Genomic DNA, 20,043 nt, shown 5'->3' on the forward strand with positions numbered 1-20,043 from the left:
GTAAAAAATAACTGTACTGTCAACCCAGTAATTTTTTATAGCTAATATATAAGTTCTAGTAAAACGTCATTCCCGAAATGCTGATAAACAAAATTTGAAGATATTTTCTTCATACAAACTAGTAACAATATTGGTAATGTTACTAGCCACTCAAATAGAAATTTATTTATATTTCGTGACTGAAAAACTGCGGTTATCAAGAGATCTATACCTCTGTGTATAATGCCTACAAATAATAATAAGCAAAATATATATTTTTTTTAATATGTGAATGTAGATTCAAGAATGCTTCTGGTTTCAATATGGGAAACACGATATCAAAACACTGTACTTTAATTTTGATCAAAGTTGGATAATAGATAGCATGGGGTTCAGGACGATCAATTAGTCCTATTTGGGACTAACTAGCTGTATGCGTTTGTGAGATCTCAGGATTGATGCTTACACTAAGACTCGAGCAAAGTATATTTCGTTTCTAATCTCAAAGACTTCATCCACGGTTATAAATTCATAAGAGTCGCAAAAGCTTTATGGACACAGCAGTTCAATAGATGACTTATTAGCACTTGAATCTAAACGTACAGGACTCGAGTCTCAATGGGTACATAAATACTGGAATGTATGTATAATCAGCTGATGAATCTCAAAAAGTGAAATGCACATCCTTAATTCCACTTCTAGCCACTATGTAACTCCAGCATAAACTTTAGACCAAAGGGCAATATCAAGGCAACCTATTCAGAAAGCACACCGATCAACAGAGATTGATTAGCTGGAAGTCGTCAGCATCAACAACAGAAAGTAAAAACACTTATAGCATGATTTTGTTGTAATCAACCTAGTAAGTTCAGAATAACTCAAAAAACTTGAGTACTAAGGTGTGATCATAACATGAAATGTTAATGAATTATTTTACAACAGCCTATCCATTTTAATAATGGTACTGAGAAATTCTATAATCAGGCTGTAGTTAAATAGAAGTTAAGGGAACTTACCAACCAAATTATTAGAAATCATATGATCACACACTTCCAGAATATCCTCTAGAATCTCATTACAATTTAACTCTCCATCAATCTATAAAATAATAATGAGTTATAACAATAGTATTAAGTATTATTACTATTATTCTGAGTGTTAATTTCACAATATTATTAGACCTATAATCGTATTCATATTCATTTATTTATTTATTTATTTGATAACATAAATATTGGTAGAAAGAGGCTCCAGATACATATGCGCCACACAAATCTTATTTGATTTAGGTGAGGGCTGTGATACTGCCCGGGTGCCCAAACCGAAGCAGGTGGTTTTCTTAGGGGACCACACCCGGAGCCTTCGACATAAAGATCTGATACACAAGGTAATGGAGCAACGTTAGGAGATGCAGTACCATTGCAGCCGGTGACCAACAACAGGTTCATACGCCATTTCTTCCCTCAGGATCCTGGAGCCCATGTGCACCATTGGTTTGGAATCAGTGTTTTCCAACTCCCCTAGGTGAACTTTACGTGTCCACCAACCCGGTTAAAGCTCCGAACATTCGCTTTTCATCCTCTCAATTTTGTAAACAACACCCCTGCCACGAGAAGGTGGTGGGTAGGACTTCCCTGTCAGAGGCTATAAACGCGTGGCCATATGAGAGCATTTCGAGAGGGAGAGAGAACTCTCCCCACTCTCGGCCATAACAGGGCATTTGGGGACATTCATATTCACGTTACACATTCGTCATTTGAACACTAACAATTTTAGTTATAAAAAAAAATCCAAATTTAATATCCTTATGAATAGAAAAATTAGATTTTCTAATGTTTCATGACTCTATATGAGCCATTGCTTTAGAGAATTAATAAAAATAAAAAACAAATTATAGATACGCTTATTTTGACTATTCATTCTACCACATTAATTGATTTGTAAACTTATTCATGTAAATAGTACACCCGAGTTATTTCAATAGTCAGTCAGTCAGTCACAACATAGAACTTCGTACGTACGTACATCAGTTCAAGTTGCCATACCACATTATCACAAACATCCAGTTGTCGACTCGAATCCCATAGTGGTAGAAGTAGTAAGAGTATAAGCATTAATGTGAAAGATTAGAGTTTGAAGATGTTATTGAAGGAGTATAATTCATTGAAATAAATTTGAAAAGAGAAAAGAGATAGAGACATGAGGAATTCAGAAGATTAGAATTTGGCAGAACACAAAAAGTAGATGCACCTTCGCCATTGCAAACGATTTTGAGCCATGTCATTCAAGGTCTCTAACCATCGATTGCTATCATCTCGCGGATCCCAACCAGGTAGTCTACACCTACCAACATGGCTCAGTCCAACTGTCAGTGACTTCATGCATTTGTGCCATGTTTTGGTCTGACCGCTCCTAGCTTTCTTCTAACCTACTCCTACGCCATAAAACATCACACGTCAGGGTAGTCGGTGGTTGGGCTTACGTAACACGTGTCCAAGCCTTTTCAGCTGATGAAGTTTCACTACTTCATCAATCGATTTGCCGTCCTTACCTAGTACCTGTTTCCTGACAACTGCATTACTTCACAAACAAATTAAAAATATTGTTATTTCAATATTTACAACTTTTTTTAATTTATCAGGGGACTTTAAATTCATTTACTGTAATTTTAGATGATCTAGATGCCATGAGCTTAGCTATTGTCTTTGAAAGATTAATTTGAATTTATAACTGCAGTATGTGACGAAAAATTACGGAAAAAATTCCTCGTTTATAAACATTTGTTTTTTGTAATATGAGGAAAATTTTAAAACAAAAAAAGTTTGTTTGAAAGTACTTGCCAGTGTTAACAATGACAAACAGAGTACGTGAAAACTTCACGAAATCTTGCCAAAAACTTATATTCTTGGAGCGATTTCAAGCTATTTGTAAATGTTAATTATAATTCTGTTAACTTTATAAAAATAGTGGATAACAGGAAGCAGTATAACTTTTTCTGGAATAACTACACTGAAATTACGTTAATGGTTTTGGCGTTAATAGTCAATATGTCACATGATAATAATACAAGTGAACAAAAATGAAAATGTTTTCTCATTGGCTAGATTGTAAAATTGTTTGTCATATTCTGGAAATTCAATTGACATCATTCACCTACGTTGTTTTATTTGCAGGTTTTAAGTGAATATAATATGGGTATTAGTAAAGTGATTCGTTAGCAAGGTAGATGGTCCTACCGATGTATTCTAAATCGGGAAGTGTTACGTCTGGCCGATTGTGAACGCTATATTCGCTTCCCTAAGCTAGTTCCGTACCCCCGAGCTAGAACTGCTCCGCGACTTGAAGACGAGAGAAAAGGCACAAAGTGTATGGGAAGCACTTTACAACAGGGTTCATTTATGTACAGAAAATATGGGGATTTTATAGTAATTTAAGAGTCCTTGAGTTTCACCGAAAATTCTAGAATACTGCTAAACATAGTAGCAGTGTGTTAATCAGCCAATCAGGATCTCGTTATTTTAGTAACATAACTTCACACAACTTCAAATTAATCGCTGATTGGTTGAAATGCTCCTTGATGACTCACGAGCTTGTCATGTCGCTTGCGAGAAAAATGCAGGGTCATCCCAACAGAAAGTTACTCAGTGGTTATGTGCTAGCAATTACGTTTAGCGCTAATTTGTACCTCACCAAAATAAACAAAACAAATCATAATATTGGAATTCATATAGATAGTTGCGTATATGGACTGATATATAAGGATATTTTGTTCACAGTAATAGACGATATTCAACACAAATGTCATTCAAACTCACAAGCTGATTATAAAAATGACCTAACACCATACTCTTTAAAGTATATTTACGCCCTTGAACATTTACCTAGTGTTATAATTGTGATTGTTGCTATATAAACGACCCAGCGATTCCTATTGCTTAGTATTCTCATACGATGACACTCGACAAGACCCCAAAATCAGAACACGTTGAACAGGAATGAAATTGTATTCAAAATAATAATGGTATGTGAACAGCAATCAGCAATCAGCAATCAATAGTTTAAATATCGTTCATATATTTATAGTATATGCATAAGAAGCTTATAGATTTTTCTGCAATAATATGCCCGGGCTGATCGGTTTAAAATTAACCAATCAGCGCGCAGCAACACCATCATGCATAAAACATACTTAATTCAATCTATATCCCACTAACAACTCCCCCTTGAGCAGATTCGTAGGATCTGGTGTTAGGGTCCAACTGCAACCGCTTTACTGGTTTGCGCTTCCGGTTAGTCCATCTTCTAGGTAATAAGGACGTTGTATCATCCTTCGTTTGCACCTTGACTGTCCTGTCTGTTTCAGGTGTTTGATCTCAAAGGTGTCTAGCAGAACATCAAGAGGTAATCTATGCTGCGTTTCGTTGTTGGAGATCGAGGTTGATTTCAGTTGGTTAGCTTGACGCACCCAGATTTCTGAACCAACGGACACCTCGTAAACCACATTTCCTTTCTTTTGCACGATCCGACCAGCTATCCATGTAGGATGTTTTCCTCGATAGTCCATAGCAAGTACCTTTTGACCCACATTGAACAATCGTTTTTGTGCCCCATGATGACTACTGTACTGTTTCTCCATCATCACGTTTCGTTGCGGCTTAAGAGCTGGAGTCGGACGAATGCTGTCAAAATGTGTACGTATTTTTCTGCCAAGTAACGCTTCCGCTGGGGAGACTCCATTTGTTGTCTGAGGGTTCGGTGTCGAACGGTGTATAAACAAGAACCTCTCTAAGATCTCTTCGGTGTCCCCCTCCCCTCTTGATTTTTTTAGAGCATTTTTGAACGTACCAACAAAACGTTCTACCAGGCCATTCGATTGCGGATGGAATGGAGGTGTTCTGATGTGCCTGATTCCGTTCTGCTGACAAAATGCTGAAAAGTCTTTTCTGACTTCACCTGACGACACTGGAGTGTTTCGAATTGCCGCTGTTGCTACACTCCGTATTTCTGGAACCTTTTTACCTGTCTTTTTTGCATATGAGGTGGTGTCTAATGATGGACACGACACGTTACACACGCTGTTAATGGGTATATCCATTAATCCAAGCTTTTCTAACATATCTAGACCAAGTAGATCAAGGTTTGGTCGTTCTGTTAGATAGCATACTCCTTTACAGCTATTTCCATTGAAGGAAAATTCACATTGTAATTCACCAACTAGCTTCAGTACACCTCCAGATACGTTTTTAGCCGTTTTCTTGGATGGCTTCATTGGCGGTTTTCCCAGCAAGTTATAAGTCTCTCTAGACACTAGAGTAATATCGGATGCTGTGTCAATTTGAAGACGAGCCGCTATACCATTAATCTGGATCGTAACATACTTTCTCCGAATGTCATAGTCTGTTTGAAAGGCTGCTACCAGAGAAAGTGATTTAGATTCGGCTGACTTTATGTGTCGAGGACGTTTGTGCTTCTGCTTAGGCTGGGACGTACGATTTGGAGGACAATGACCTTTTTTATGCCCACGTTTGTTACACATCTGACATTTATGTTTCTTGAATGGGCAGAATCGTACATAATGCCAATCACCACATAACCAACATGCAGTCGTTGGTTTGCTACCACTTGTTTTCGGTTTCTGAACTTTTAACCTCGTAATAGCATTGACACTACTGCAGGTATAATTAGGATTTACCCGTTCAATCAACTGATTGTCGTGTCTGATGTTCTGTAGCCGCTTACACTCATCTGTTAACGTTCTGAGTGTGATGTTAGGATCTTGATCCAAACGAGTTAGAAGTCTGGTTCTAATCTCAGCATCTTGTGGTGACTGGAGAGCTTTGATGAATATAAGGCATTTAAATTGATCTTCTGTCAACGAGCATAACTTGAACTTTTCACATTCTCTGTTGACGATGTCTGCTAGAACACCATATTCATCGGCTTCTCGTTTCATCAAATTAAGACACTGGTAGCGAATACTAAACAATGAGGAAGATTCACCGAATATTTCTGACAGCTGAGATACTGTCTCCTCGAAACTGAGCTCTCGAGGTAACTTTGGTAATATATGATCAGCATAGCGTGCGTGTTCATGACTTCCCAACTTGCGCATCAACAGTCGAGTCTTCCATGCGTCGTCTTGATTACAGAACTCTATTCTAAATGTGTCTTCCCAACGCTTGAACCACGTGAGAAATGTATTGCCACATTCGGGGTCATAATAGAATTCTGGGATGCTGCTGGCAACTGCATCACAAGAAGAAATACTTGTAGTAGCATGTGAACTCGAGTAGTGTATGTTAAGCTGTTGCGTCAGAGTTTCTAACAGGCGCATTTGTGCGTCAAGTTGTGCTTGCTGTTGCTGTAGTATTCGGCTGAGCTGGTCATCTGATATAGGCATTTTGAATGAATTTTCCTTTTTCCCCGTCGCCACTGTTATAATTGTGATTGTTGCTATATAAACGACCCAGCGATTCCTATTGCTTAGTATTCTCATACGATGACACTCGACAAGACCCCAAAATCAGAACACGTTGAACAGGAATGAAATTGTATTCAAAATAATAATGGTATGTGAACAGCAATCAGCAATCAGCAATCAATAGTTTAAATATCGTTCATATATATGCATAAGAAGAATAACATTAGGATCACGTCGATTTTTTTTTAATAAATTTTTTTTTGTCCCCCTTAATCAAAAAATTTTCATCCCATTTTCCAATTTTTTTCAATCCCTTTCGTCCAATGAAATTCCTAGTTGTAAATGCGTTATAATTGGTTATGTAATTCTTGAAATCCGTATAAAAGCTCTGTACTTATCGATATAGATAATTTTCTTCACAATATGGACGTCAGTAACGTGCAAATTAGAGGCTCTGTTGTTCCTCACGTAGTCACAGAAACGGAAAATGTTTTTTTGAATACATTGTATCTGGTAGCGTTTCCATCACTGGAAGCGTTAAGGAGCGCCATTAGAACTTATGAAATAGCAACGTACTGCCATTATGCGGTGAGAGATTCTCATTTCCATGGAGATCGGAAGCCGTATATTAAATTTGTATGTTGGAGAAAGAGCTATAAAACACCAAGCGGTTCTTCGCAGCCGATTAGACGAAGGAGGTAATTTGATTAGTGTTATTATATTGTTCATTGAGGACTTCAATGGACACACAATGTCCGGCCTTCATCTTTTGTAAGTTTCTTGAAGGTTATTGGACTGTTGTTCGTGGGAATGTGCATCACAGTCACGAGTGCAATTCCCTGAGGTACGACTGTAACACATGGATGCGCCGATTAACGGCGGCGGAATTGGAAACAGTGAAGCCACTGCTGATATCTGGAACATCAGCATTCAATGTGATACACTACGCGTACCAATCATATGGGAAACGTCTTACAGCTCAAGATGTTTTCAATATGCGTTACAAAGTGTTCTCACAGGCCAACCTTCCTGGTAAGCAATGTGCATATTTATATTATTAACTGTAGGTGATTACGGTAAATTGAAAAATCACATCACGTCACTTGGTGGCCGTTGTGATTATCAATTGGGTGCAGATCATAGTCTGTTGTACTTCTTCTTCGCTACAGCAGACCAGATCAATCTGTGTAACAGGTTTTTAGATGTTGTTGGTTTTGATGGGACATACAAAACCAATAATGAAAACATGTTTCTGTATCACGTGGTGGCTCTGGACATGAATTTCATGGCAATACCTGTTTGTATTGCATTTATAAGTCGCGAAACATCGACTTTGCTGTCCAGTTTCCTCTCGTTCTTCCGCCAAACGAGTAACAATAGAGAGGTTATCGGTATTGTTACCGATGATTCACCTGCTATAGCTGCTGCCATAACGCAGGTGTATCCCAATTCACACCACCTTTTGTGCCGCGTGCACCTTCTTCGAAATGTCATCAAGAGGGTAAGCTTTCCTTTCTTTACAATTAACCCATTCATCGTATTCGTAGAGGCTACGATCTGATCTTCTTCAAATGTTCTACCGTCTTATGCTAACAAGAAATGTGGAAAGGTAAATCGAAATATGCTTTACAATGTATTGTAGCTTCCAACGGTATGTGTCATTTATCGAAGCAGCAGACGGGAATTTCTACCAATATTTGAGAGATCAGTTATTGTCCAAAAAGCACAAGTGGTCGAACGCTTTTAGACCAGCTGCAATGCTTCTAGATCAAAGCAATACAAATTTCGTTGAGACGACCCATCCAATTTTAAAGTTGCATAAGCTGAACAGAAAAACACCCGTGTTCAGATCGATATTTAGTGTTCTGCTTCGCACTGGATATTGGATAGAAGCTAGAGTTCAAAAGTACTCCACTGAATGCCGTAGCAGAGCTGTGCTGGGTCGCGAGCCTCAACTACGTCGTCTTCAGGAAACACTTACACCTGCTGCATGTCAACTGCTGAAGCGGCACTTGCGTGTTCCTGTTACTGACTTCGTATTGTCGGGGGAGTTCTTCACGGCCGTTGATACTACAGGAACTTACACAGTCTCCAAAAATCCTATTAGTTGTTCCTGTATCTTTTATGTAGAACACAGAGTCGTATGTCGTCACATCTTGGCATATTGTTCACACGCTAACGTCGAAGTTCATAGAGAAAGCATTGGTGACAGATGGTTGCATTCCAACAGCTACGTAACCAGAGTAACGATTGACAATGAGTTACCGGTACAAGTCGGGCAGACAAACGTCCAAACATCGATTCACTACTTATGTCGGCGTATGTCCGCTGAACAGCATACCGCTCTACTTAACTACGCTCATCAGTTGCTTTACGATGGAGTCATTGATCAGGACCTAAGGAGCTGTGTAGAGACCGAGTAAAGGCCCTTTTCAGGGCCACCCACAATTTGATTTAAATTTCGTTTGCATTTCTTGTTTCCATTTTAAGGAGGAGTCATGAAACCATCAATAATTCATCTTACATTCATATGATTTGGTTAATAGGTACAGTAGAGAGATGTAGTAAGATCAGTTCACTAGTACAACAATATAATTTCTATTGCTAAAGTCAAGTGAACAGACCCTGATCGGTCATCACAATTCCATAGTAATGAAGCTGTAGATTAATAATGATCATCGCTCACTTTATTACTTTGCCAACAGCGTTTCAGGTTTTTCAAATTTAAGGTTTCAGCAAACGATTCCGTTCAGAAAACAACGTCACGTAATGAACATTAATCTGGCAACAAAAGTATATGCAAAGATGTGTACGATCATTCCAATCTCTTTTCACTTAGCTACGGTAGACGATTATACTGAGATCAGTTCACTAGTACAACAAGATAATTTGTACTGGGAAGGTCAAGTGAACAGACACTGATCATTCATCACAATTCCGTAGTAATGAAGATGTAAAATCACTTTTTCTAGATTAATAATAATAAAGTGATCATCGATCAATTTATTATTTTGTCAACAGTTTTTACGGTTTTTCAAATTTAAGGTTTCAGTAAACGATTCCGTACAGAAAACGACGTCATATAATGAAGACTTACATGTCTAACAAGTCATTAATAATAATAATAATAATAATAATAATAATAATAATGGAACATACGAAATGTAATAAGAATGTTTCTTATGAGATTTATCACTGCATTGCAAAAATTCGATACTGTGATAAATGTCATTTAGACATCTGATAAATAAATGTACCGTTTAACTTAACAGATTGAAATACGATATTCTAAATACATAATGGTTACTTGATACAATTGACCTTATTCACATTAAGTCATATCATTGAAATAGAAATTTATTTCGCTAGACATAGGCTTGTTCATTGACACTTCATTCAACCTATATTACATATGCTTGTCAAAAAAGGTTATTTTTTCAACATTCAGCGATTTACTGTTTGACAGTTTAAGAGTAATTATTTTCCCTTTTGACGGAAAATGTACATACAGTTTTTCTTTGTTCGTCTACTATGTTTAACAAAGGGAACTGTTGGATTTGGAAATATAATTCCAGTCTTTCTAATTAATTAACGTTTACAATGTTATTTACAAATTCATTTACAAAAACATTGGCTGTTAACATTAGCTGCCAAAAAAATATTATGCCCACCTCACAAATACAATTACCGTATTACATGACTGAGTACACTAACATGTATTTTCGGTGATCATTAATAAGTGATCAACTACAAAGAATGTACAGGTCAACATATTTTATGTTTTTAATGGATTTGCAAAAAACCTGGATAACAATATTGCGTTCATTTTCGACACTCTTTTCAAAGCTAAAATGATCAACTTTTTGGTATTAAGAATAACGGTTTGCAAAATAACTAAATTATAAAGATTATTTGCTTTTTTCTCAGACATTATTACTAATTTCAGATAGCGTAAAAGTTGCTTCATTTAACCATCTTTTACGGTTAGCGTGATTTCGGCATGCCCCATTCACTTTCTCTTCATCATGATTTATTCATATTTTTACACGAATATAACGTTTATTAAATGAGCGGACCATGTGTTAAATTAACTTATGGGAATACTTAAATGAAAATGTGTTTACTAATTGTGTATTAAACATTTGACTACCTTTGAAATTCAATAATCACCATTATCAATTATTAATAACAGTTGTCAGTTTTTTTCAAAAATTAACTTTCAATGATCTACACATTATTATTACTCTTGTCACGATAACTGATAACTTTAGTTGCATTTCTACTTCATAAAAAGAAATTATCCCGATATACAGGAGTATAGCAGGGTAATGAAAAAGATTTGTTTTTGTTTTTTCGAAGTTAAAATTTTTTACAAAACTCAGATGGACCAATGCGAAAATAGTTAATTTTTGTAAATAATAATCGGATGTAAAAATGTCAATTCTTACATCCAATAAAAGCACTATATTCTAGTTCGATTTGAACGAATCAGATTACAAAACTGCACCATTTACAACCAATTAAAAAATTATTACAGGTGACAAAATATTTGTTCATTTTCACTTGAGCACACACTTTCAAAAACAAGTTCACCAATCACCAATTGCTAAATTTTTTTCACATCCTTCATTTTCGAAAAAAAGGGTGGTAGGGGATAATACGAGCCGTGATTCTAATGTCAACCGCATAAGAAGCTTATAGATTTTTCTGCAATAATATGCCCGGGCTGATCGGTTTAAAATTAACCAATCAGCGCGCAGCAACACCATCATGCATAAAACATACTTAATCCAATCTATATCCCACTAACACCTAGCTACCGCTTAACTCGGTGCTCAGCACACCCTTGTAAACCAGGCTACAGGAAAGGAAAAGATTATGTCAGTCTACAAAGTCATTAACAGTTTGTACTCGTTTAATAGTTACAAATCTTCTGCTTGGAGTTTCCGTGATAACCGTATTCTGTGACAGATGTTGAATAGAATAGATCACTGTTGATGTTTCAATAGGAATGTCTTCTCAATATTGATACAAGATATCTGGGCAGTTTATTGACGTTATCTGTTCTTCTGTATAGTTATAAGATCTTCTGAAGGTAGATGTCAGTTGTTTAAATCAACAGCGAGGTTGTCTACTGCACTAAGAACCGTCTGAAACAAACTTAAAGGTCAGATTAAATTTGTTCTCTATTAAATTTATCTTACTCGTAACACGAAAAAAGGATTTCATGTTAAATATAAATGCAATAATGATAGTAGGATAAATAATGGCTTTTCATAAAACTTACAACTCTGAGTTTCTCGTCATCATCAATAAGTTTGCATGCTTGTAACGTTTGATTTTTGAAGATACTGAGACAACGGTCAATTGAATCTGGTTCATTATTATTACAAACCTCATCTGTATGTGATATTCGTTCACTTAAACGTTTTCTGGAATATTCTTCACTGATATCAAGTAAAATCGCACATTTTAATCTATCCATACCAACCTGATTGATAATATGTACAAGAAGAAAATGAAAAAAGTCTGAATAATAATATGAACTATAGAAAGGACAATACTACGAGTTTACACGAGTAAAATCATGGTTAAAATAGTGAAGCGAAATCGCCTGGGTTTGAGTAGTATCGACACCATTAGTGATGAGTCTGACAATTTGGTGTTTAACCTACCGGCTTATACAGTGGTGGATGTCATTCAAGATACTAACGCAAACCAACGAAGTATCGGATAGATATGTTTTATTCTAGTTAAAGACACTTCAGCAATACTCATTCACTATCCAATACACAGGACAGAATTCAGAACCTTCATGTATCATAGCCAACATTAAATCAATAAGTAAAAGAGTGCGATAATTAACGCTTCCCACTTCAATCACTTTGTGATATGGTATAATCTTCAAGAAATATCTTTATTAAGTCACTGCAACACTCCCAACTTCGTTGATTTCCTAAGCCAAGGTTTATCTCTGGAGACTAAGAAACCCATACGAAAAATATCGACTGGTAACAGTATGGTTAATTTGTGGATATTTTCTGCGTTTTGGTAACACTAAAACCAAAGTACAGATTGCTCAAACTAGCTGTCTCTCAAACTTACCAATATAAGTGTACCTATTAAGCAAATTGGATGGACTGATTCTCTATATAATTAGTTGTTTGTAAAAATTCTCGAGAGTGCTTCAATAGAGTTGTAGGTAAAAATTTAAATAGGAACTACTGTCACCTAATTCACTGGAATTAATAAATACGTCGAGTGTCGTGTGACTGATGAGGAAGTAGGAACTAATTGGCAAAGTTTTACACTTCAATCTATATAAAATTAAGTTATATTACAAAACTCAGTTAATTAGGCAGCTTATATAATCTGAGATAGGGATGAATAAATCAGTAAATGATAGGACTTGAAAATAGTCCTCAGTGAGACTCGTTCCCACTTACTCTTCACGCATCAAGTTTATATTAAATGCATTTAGATTGACTGATTCGAAGTTGCGTTTATCTATTATTTGTTTCGAATATTACCAATTAAGTGGTAACTCAAAATAGAATATCAGGTTCCTGAAGGCTGTAAAAATATCATACTGACGAGAGTCAACTAACCTAAAACTTACGTCAATCAGTGTTTACAGATGATTACCTCCAATCATCTGATAGATAAATTGGTTAGTCGCCCTACGCTTATTATTAAATTCAAAAAACATAAGCTCAATTATCTATCTTTGATTGTACCTATTTTTAAGAAATGAAGTGTTATAATAAGTGTACCAGAAACAACTTACATACTGTTTAAGATCTAAATATTGTATTTCTGTTTTCGGAAAACCATATATTATAAAGCCATCTGCATCACTATGTTGATTCAATTTTAACAAAAGTGTTTCTAAAACTATATCCTGTGAGGAAACAAAGAATAAGAATAAATATAAAGTGAGAAAAAGTCATTACATTTGGTAATAATTCCCCATTATTAAGCTTTTGTATAGCATCATGCCAACGAGATTGTTGTTGAGTTTGTTCATTTATTGCACGTGTTTTCAATAAATCCGGTAAATTGACATAAATAAATTTAGGATAATGCATGATCAATTCTTCGGAAATTATGGATCTGTCTATACCTGGCCCAGATATTATGCATATAACCACTGTGTCCTCTTTAACACATAATCTAGGTGAATCGATTTTAGGAATGGCATCATGTTGAGAACTGTCCTCATCAACTTCTAAAATTAGAAATAAAAATTTAAAAAATTGAACAATACACTTTTGTTTTTATCAAAAGGAACTAAACCGATATTTTCACATGATATGATTTTATTTATTTACTGGGACTATAGAAACTGGATGGATCTAATGCTCATGTCACTTGATCGTGGGCAAATTCAAGGAGAAACATCAATAAATTATATTTTCTACAAACACTGATTGTCTCATCATAGACTATGAAACAGTTAAACAAATCCAGTTGTAAAATATTAGTTGATATTGTAGATTTTAAGCTAATATTTATTAAAACAATTATATGAACGAAGAATATTCTTTTCAATAATTTCTCATCAGGTTCTACAATTATAAATTAATAATCCATAAAAGAAGATTGGCCAAGTTTAAGGCAGAGTACATCAATTTAAGAAACTGTAATATGTGAATCAAGGATTGTTTGTCATATAAAATAAGATCGAATCGTTAATGTTTTTGGGATGACTAATATGAAGTGTTAACTTGAATCAGTTTATAGGTGAAATAAAATCGTAAGATAAATTATCAGAATATATATAGTTGTTTTAGCCCATTTAGTTCAGAAGGGACATAGAGCCGACATTGAGCAATCTTTCACAGTAATATATCGTGTAAATAGCAGTCTACCTAATTCTGTCAGACAGAGAATCCTGCAGACGGCTGAGGCAATTGCTATTCGGATCAAAAAGCCAGAGCTCTGCATCCAAAAGAAATATGTACAGCCACTCCTTTTACCCTGGCCAACTTCAGGGTCAACTTGTTAATAATCAATTTTGTAATATGGTGACATTAATTTGATTAATGTTCATTTCTATATCTTAAACTTAGTTTATCTACACATCTTATCAGTCATTATTCTTCTTCTTATTATTATTATTATTATCTTTATTATTATTATCACACCTGCTAACCTTTTATAGAAATTTATCATCCACCCCCTATCTACTATATCTGACCTAATTTATATAATTCTACATATTACGTAATTTCCGATTTGTAATCCCATTTTTGTAGCTCTCACCCCCATGTCAACTATATATATTCTGATAATTTATCTTACGATTTTATTTCACCTATAAACTGATTCAAGTTAACACTTCATATTAGTCATCCCAAAAACATTAACGATTCGATCTTATTTTATATGACAAACAATCCTTGATTCACATATTACAGTTTCTTAAATTGATGTACTCTGCCTTAAACTTGGCCAATCTTCTTTTATGGATTATTAATTTATAATTGTAGAACCTGATGAGAAATTATTGAAAAGAATATTCTTCGTTCATATAATTGTTTTAATATTATGGGAATTTTTCAGCGATTAATATTTATTAATTAAAAACGAATGTAACTAATATTCTGACACGAAATTGAATTTGACATCTATGAATAAAACATTTGAGTCTCTAGACATGTTAGGCTGATATTCTGAAACTAAGTGATTATAGTGCTTATAGTTGGTGAATAGTAATATAATTTATTGAATTAAAATGACTGAATGTCACAAAAATGTTAATATTATCAATTATTTTGTCCTCGATTTGTTTAGAAAATTAGATTTTTTTCCTTCCAAAACGTTATTTTAGTATTGTGTTCTCGGGATACTTCTTTATGTAAGCTAGCCATCTGCCGTGAAAATCTTGTCATATCCTACTAGATCACTGTTAATTATGACATGTAGAGTCAAACGGTTTTATGGTGTCAGTTGCATTAAAAGAAGCAGAACTTTTGTTTGACAATCATCAATAAAGCAGCTGAATGGCGAAATATAATAAATGAATCTTAGGCTTTATAATTTTTCCAGCTCAGGAACACTAGGTGTCAAAAGTGTTAAGGGAAGTTCATTGGATTTCAGCTTAGGTTAGAGGTTTGCGGAGTTTTCCATTTGTAAGTAATATTTACCATGAACTGACGTCAGTTGGAGGTTAATTATAAAACAAACAGAACTAGGTAACTCGCTTTACCCAGCTATTAAAATAACCAGAATTACATATACACGACCTCATATAACATCCATCGCGGGATCCTTAGGTATCGGAGTAAGCAGAATGAATTTCCATGACCGGAGTAAGACCCAGTATTTCTTATTTGCGATCTTTGATATAACGCAGTTAATGTCCAAAGACGTTAGTAGACTGGCATCACATTTCTGATCCAGTTGATATCTTAGTTCCTAGACCCTTAAGAGGACTTTGATATGTTCATTTGAAACCTAGCCAAAAGTGAATCTATGGTTATCACTAATGGTGGATTCGATGGTATGAACAAAAGATCACTTTCGTCACCAATAATGACCCTAAGCTAGAAAAAACAGCTATTCAGTGATCTGGGATTTTTAAAGGTAAATCATTCACCTGATATCAATTCACGAGGCATACTGAATCCAAATCTTTCGGTATTATTTGTTCTTAGGACATAATAACACTAAGTGGAAGCCCAGTCACACACAAACTCTCTGATTTTAGGGTTACTGATCAACTTTCACCACTACTTGATGTTGAAAAACATCTCTAATATTAACTGGTCTTAATAAACATCTACACGAACAAAACTTCTCTTCAAGTGTATCAAAAAACATATTTAATCGTCAAGTAAGACTTAATAATCACAGCTCAAGCTAATTGTCTTGCATACATGGTTTTCCTACTCATACTCTCGAGCGATATAATTTGTCTGGATGCTTTTTTGAGATAAGAGGAATAATAACCAATTTACTACATTTATCAATAACAGTCTGGTATGTTAGTTTATCTGACAATCAAAGAAGAACGGACACATTTGCAAAACTCATTGCTTACTGTTAACATTTATATATTGTCACATCATCAGAGAGTGACCATTTTTCGTTCGGGAACCTAAAATTTTCATAATAATGCTGTAAAACTCCTAAACATCAAACTGCTGTCAGTTGACTAACTGCAATCCCAACAAAAAAGTGAACAAATGATGACAAACTCGTTTAATTAGATGAATGTACTACTTCTGATGATTTTGCAAAAATCATTTTATCTGAAGGTATTTGTCATGGATTGATCTTAGTCTAGATGGTATTTAAAATCTAGGGATACTAAACAACCAATTTCGTCTTATCGTGAGAATATTCATTGGCATTTATTACAAAAACTGTCCTTTAAATTATTTTGAGAAGTTAATGTATAGCGAAATTCTTACTTGTTTTCGTATGTAAAGATAATTTCTCAACGGGTTTTGATTGAAGAAATAGATCCCATCGCACACTGTCCATTCCGTTCGCTCTAATTTTTTCAATACACTGTTGCAAATAGTCTAAATGATCATTTGGACGATGATACATTAGTCCAGTCAATAAACACTAAAATTTAAAAAAAATAATTCTAACGTCTGCGATACATCTCAGTGGTTACATTAGCCAAACTTTAAAAAGAGAACCAGTCTAGTTTAACTCTTTCAGTTCGAACAAGTGGGCTGTGTCACGGAACTTTACATTAGAAATATAACTTCAAATCGACTTCCTAAGTTTGTGCTAAGTTGATGGGTCAGTCTACGTCAATAGTAAAATGTTTAATTTACTAAACATGTTGCTGTCACTTTCTCTGTATTTTGTTTTCTGGGCGGAAAAATACTCCCAAATGTGTGTTGCAAGCACAAAAAGCAAACAAGCTTAACAAGTATAAAATATCGATAAGTTTTTCAAGTTAAACCTAAAATAAATGTTTTCACAATGGCGACCAAGCAATATTCATACCAGTACCGCAATCTGATTTTATTTTGTAATGGAAGATCACCCATTTGCACATAGAATTCGATTTCGATGCTGTAAAGCATGAGTAGCAACATGTAGCAACGTAAGAAATGTCTTTGTTTTAGAGATCCAATTCACTAGTCAGATATATGGGTATAAGGAAATGGTATTCTTGAGGTGTAATGTTCAGCAAAGCATGCTGCTCAAATTTTCGAGCACGAATCGAATCCTGACTGGTATTTACTCCACTCGAACTTAGATTTGTTACCATTATCAGTATTGTCAAAGGCTTTGCTGTATGAAAACTTGTTATAAAACGGCAGAAGCTATGACCTTATGAGTTTTATAAGATTTCTATAGATGATGAAAGTCACACAGGAAGAAATCTGAAGGGGATGTAGATCGGTATGTCAGGAAATTTTTGCATTTTGTTTGTTAGATCTTGAAGATTATTCATTGGGTCAGTTCTGTGGTGCAGTAGAAACATTTTAATATTGATTTCTAATAACTGTAAATGAGAATTAGTTTCCAAAATATTAAACCTACGTAAGCTCACGTCTATTGAGTAAAAACTAAAAAGAACGAAGATTTAAGACTGAATACGGTACACAAGCATCATTATGTTCAAAATACATCAATTCCTCGCAGGTTTGTTTCGGCCTCACTCTTGTGTCAGCGGTGGTCGTCATCAGTTGCTTTAGTTATCAGATATAAGTGAGGCTAGTGTTTCATATAGTTATTCTCATCAGGTTTCTACACACTTTTCGTATACTCTCTGAGGTACCACGTAACACCTGGCCAAATAGAAATTTTGCAACAAGCTACTGCAAAACTTATATACATTTAAACAAGAAAGAAAAACTCGGGAGTTCAATTTTGACAGAGTGGTTCTCTTAATCTAAATCTAAAATCATGCACTAACGGAAGGTGATAGTGAAAATAAACCATTTTTCTGGACTGAGCAAAATAATATAGATTGTATTAAATACTTTCGAACCATCATTGTATACCTGCGATAAGTTTATACGTCGAAAATTATATAAGGCACCAAATCACAACATTGAAATTAGACAACAAAAAACCTATGAATAAAAATGTTTAAGAGAAACATAAAGTCGGTTTGTTTTCTAAGAACAGAAATTTTGATCTTTTTATAAAATCATAAGGTTCCATTAAATGTTTAGCGACATACCTCAAAAAGCTGTGGAATGCCATGTTTAACAAGGTAATCTCTAGTGTCAACCATGTCACTAATAGAACGTCTATTACTCTTCATTCCTATATAACCACATATTGAACTACAATAGTAACCGATGCATTCAAACAAAAGCAATTATCACTTCAATAGTTCTTACAGTCTCCAAGTATCTTTCCATACGTTTCTAAAGCTTTGAATTTCTCTATTCTTAGTTCAATCTCTGATATCACTTCGAATGTTCTGATAATATATATATATATGTCGCGCGCTTTACGATAGGGAAGTTTAGTCCTAACGTGATTTGTATTCTAAAGGCTTTCTCTGTGCCCTTACGCAACCATAGTACCATTCTCGATCCGAAAAATCTGTTCTGAGCTTTGTGTTTGGTAGATTACTTTTTTTAGTTTTACCCAAGTTAATAGTTAACTGTGGTTTCGCCCTTGCTTACTATTCGGGTTTTCAGTTTTTCATGTCAGTGCTGTTTTCAGTTTACCCTAGACTTTTGTGCCATCTGTTTTTATCCATTTTTATCCCTTTTTAGTGTACTATTTTTTTTACGTTCGTAGACATTTGGTAGGATCTATAAAACAATATACGCCACCATAGTCATGAAGAATTCATTCAAGCGGTTGTCGTTTTGCTGCAGCGTGATAATCTCAAAGGATGGTTCCACGAAGCGTGTGTAGATCTTACAATAACTGCTTACAACAGACTCAGAAAGTCGGGTCGCAGGTGGGTATGTGGCACGTACAACATGAATGCTGAGGTTTCGTTGTGCAATATTCTCTTGACAGGTCTGAGGAAAAAGTTGTCAGCAAACCTGAAAGGAGGCAGTCTTCAAACTGGCAGACAAACAGAGACGCGCAATGAAAGCAAGAAGAAGGACCTTTACCACGCTACTATTGACAGAACATGTAACGACAGTAGTGATTACATACTGAAGGTCGGCGCTATCATAACATCAACGATACTAGACTACCTAAGCAGAGATGGGTATCTCAGCATAGAAAACCTGAATGCAAAGGTGGTTACCAAATACTCTGTAGGCGACTGGAACCCCGTTAACAAAGTTAAAATGGACTGAGTGTCACCGTCTAAGAAGCTGAACATCCCAAGTATTGTAATGAGATCAACTGGCGATTTGGCCGTTCAGTCCACTCCCAAGAATGTTCAAGCGGCCAGCAAAGAATACAGGAACCTGAAACGCGCTTCAACCACCAAACAACAAGGTATTCAACCTGAATGTACCCGAAAACCTGGGAAGACAATAACGGCTCATGATGATTCTCTCATAATCATGAACCTTAATGACAGCCCTGATCTTTCCTTCAGTTTACAGGATAAGAGTGATAGGATGCCCATGGAAGAGTCAAACAAGAAGCTCGAACTTTCCAAAATAGAGCCTTTGACGATCATACGGCACACTCAAGGAAAACACTCTAGGCATCAAAATTACCCAGAACTATTTCGTGTAACA

At 35.3% G+C, this 20,043-nt stretch overlaps 1 protein-coding gene across 1 annotated transcript in view; it reads right to left on the bottom strand.

The window, feature by feature from the left end:
* The window catches only part of Smp_194530 (hypothetical protein), a gene marked incomplete at both ends in the record, with an annotated part of 52,625 nt that extends 33,981 nt beyond the window's left edge, over positions 1–18,644 (bottom strand). The window contains 6 exons of the mRNA XM_018795466.1: positions 996–1,077; positions 11,688–11,891; positions 13,188–13,301; positions 13,354–13,628; positions 16,819–16,978; positions 18,561–18,644. Of these exons, the coding sequence (XP_018649776.1) occupies positions 996–1,077; positions 11,688–11,891; positions 13,188–13,301; positions 13,354–13,628; positions 16,819–16,978; positions 18,561–18,644 (919 nt within the window). The remainder of the gene's footprint in view (positions 1–995; positions 1,078–11,687; positions 11,892–13,187; positions 13,302–13,353; positions 13,629–16,818; positions 16,979–18,560) is intronic.
* Between the last annotated feature and the right edge of the window lie 1,399 nt (positions 18,645–20,043).

This window comes from Schistosoma mansoni, chromosome 2 (assembly GCF_000237925.1).
Source record: "Schistosoma mansoni strain Puerto Rico chromosome 2, complete genome".
NCBI lineage: Eukaryota > Metazoa > Platyhelminthes > Trematoda > Strigeidida > Schistosomatidae > Schistosoma > Schistosoma mansoni.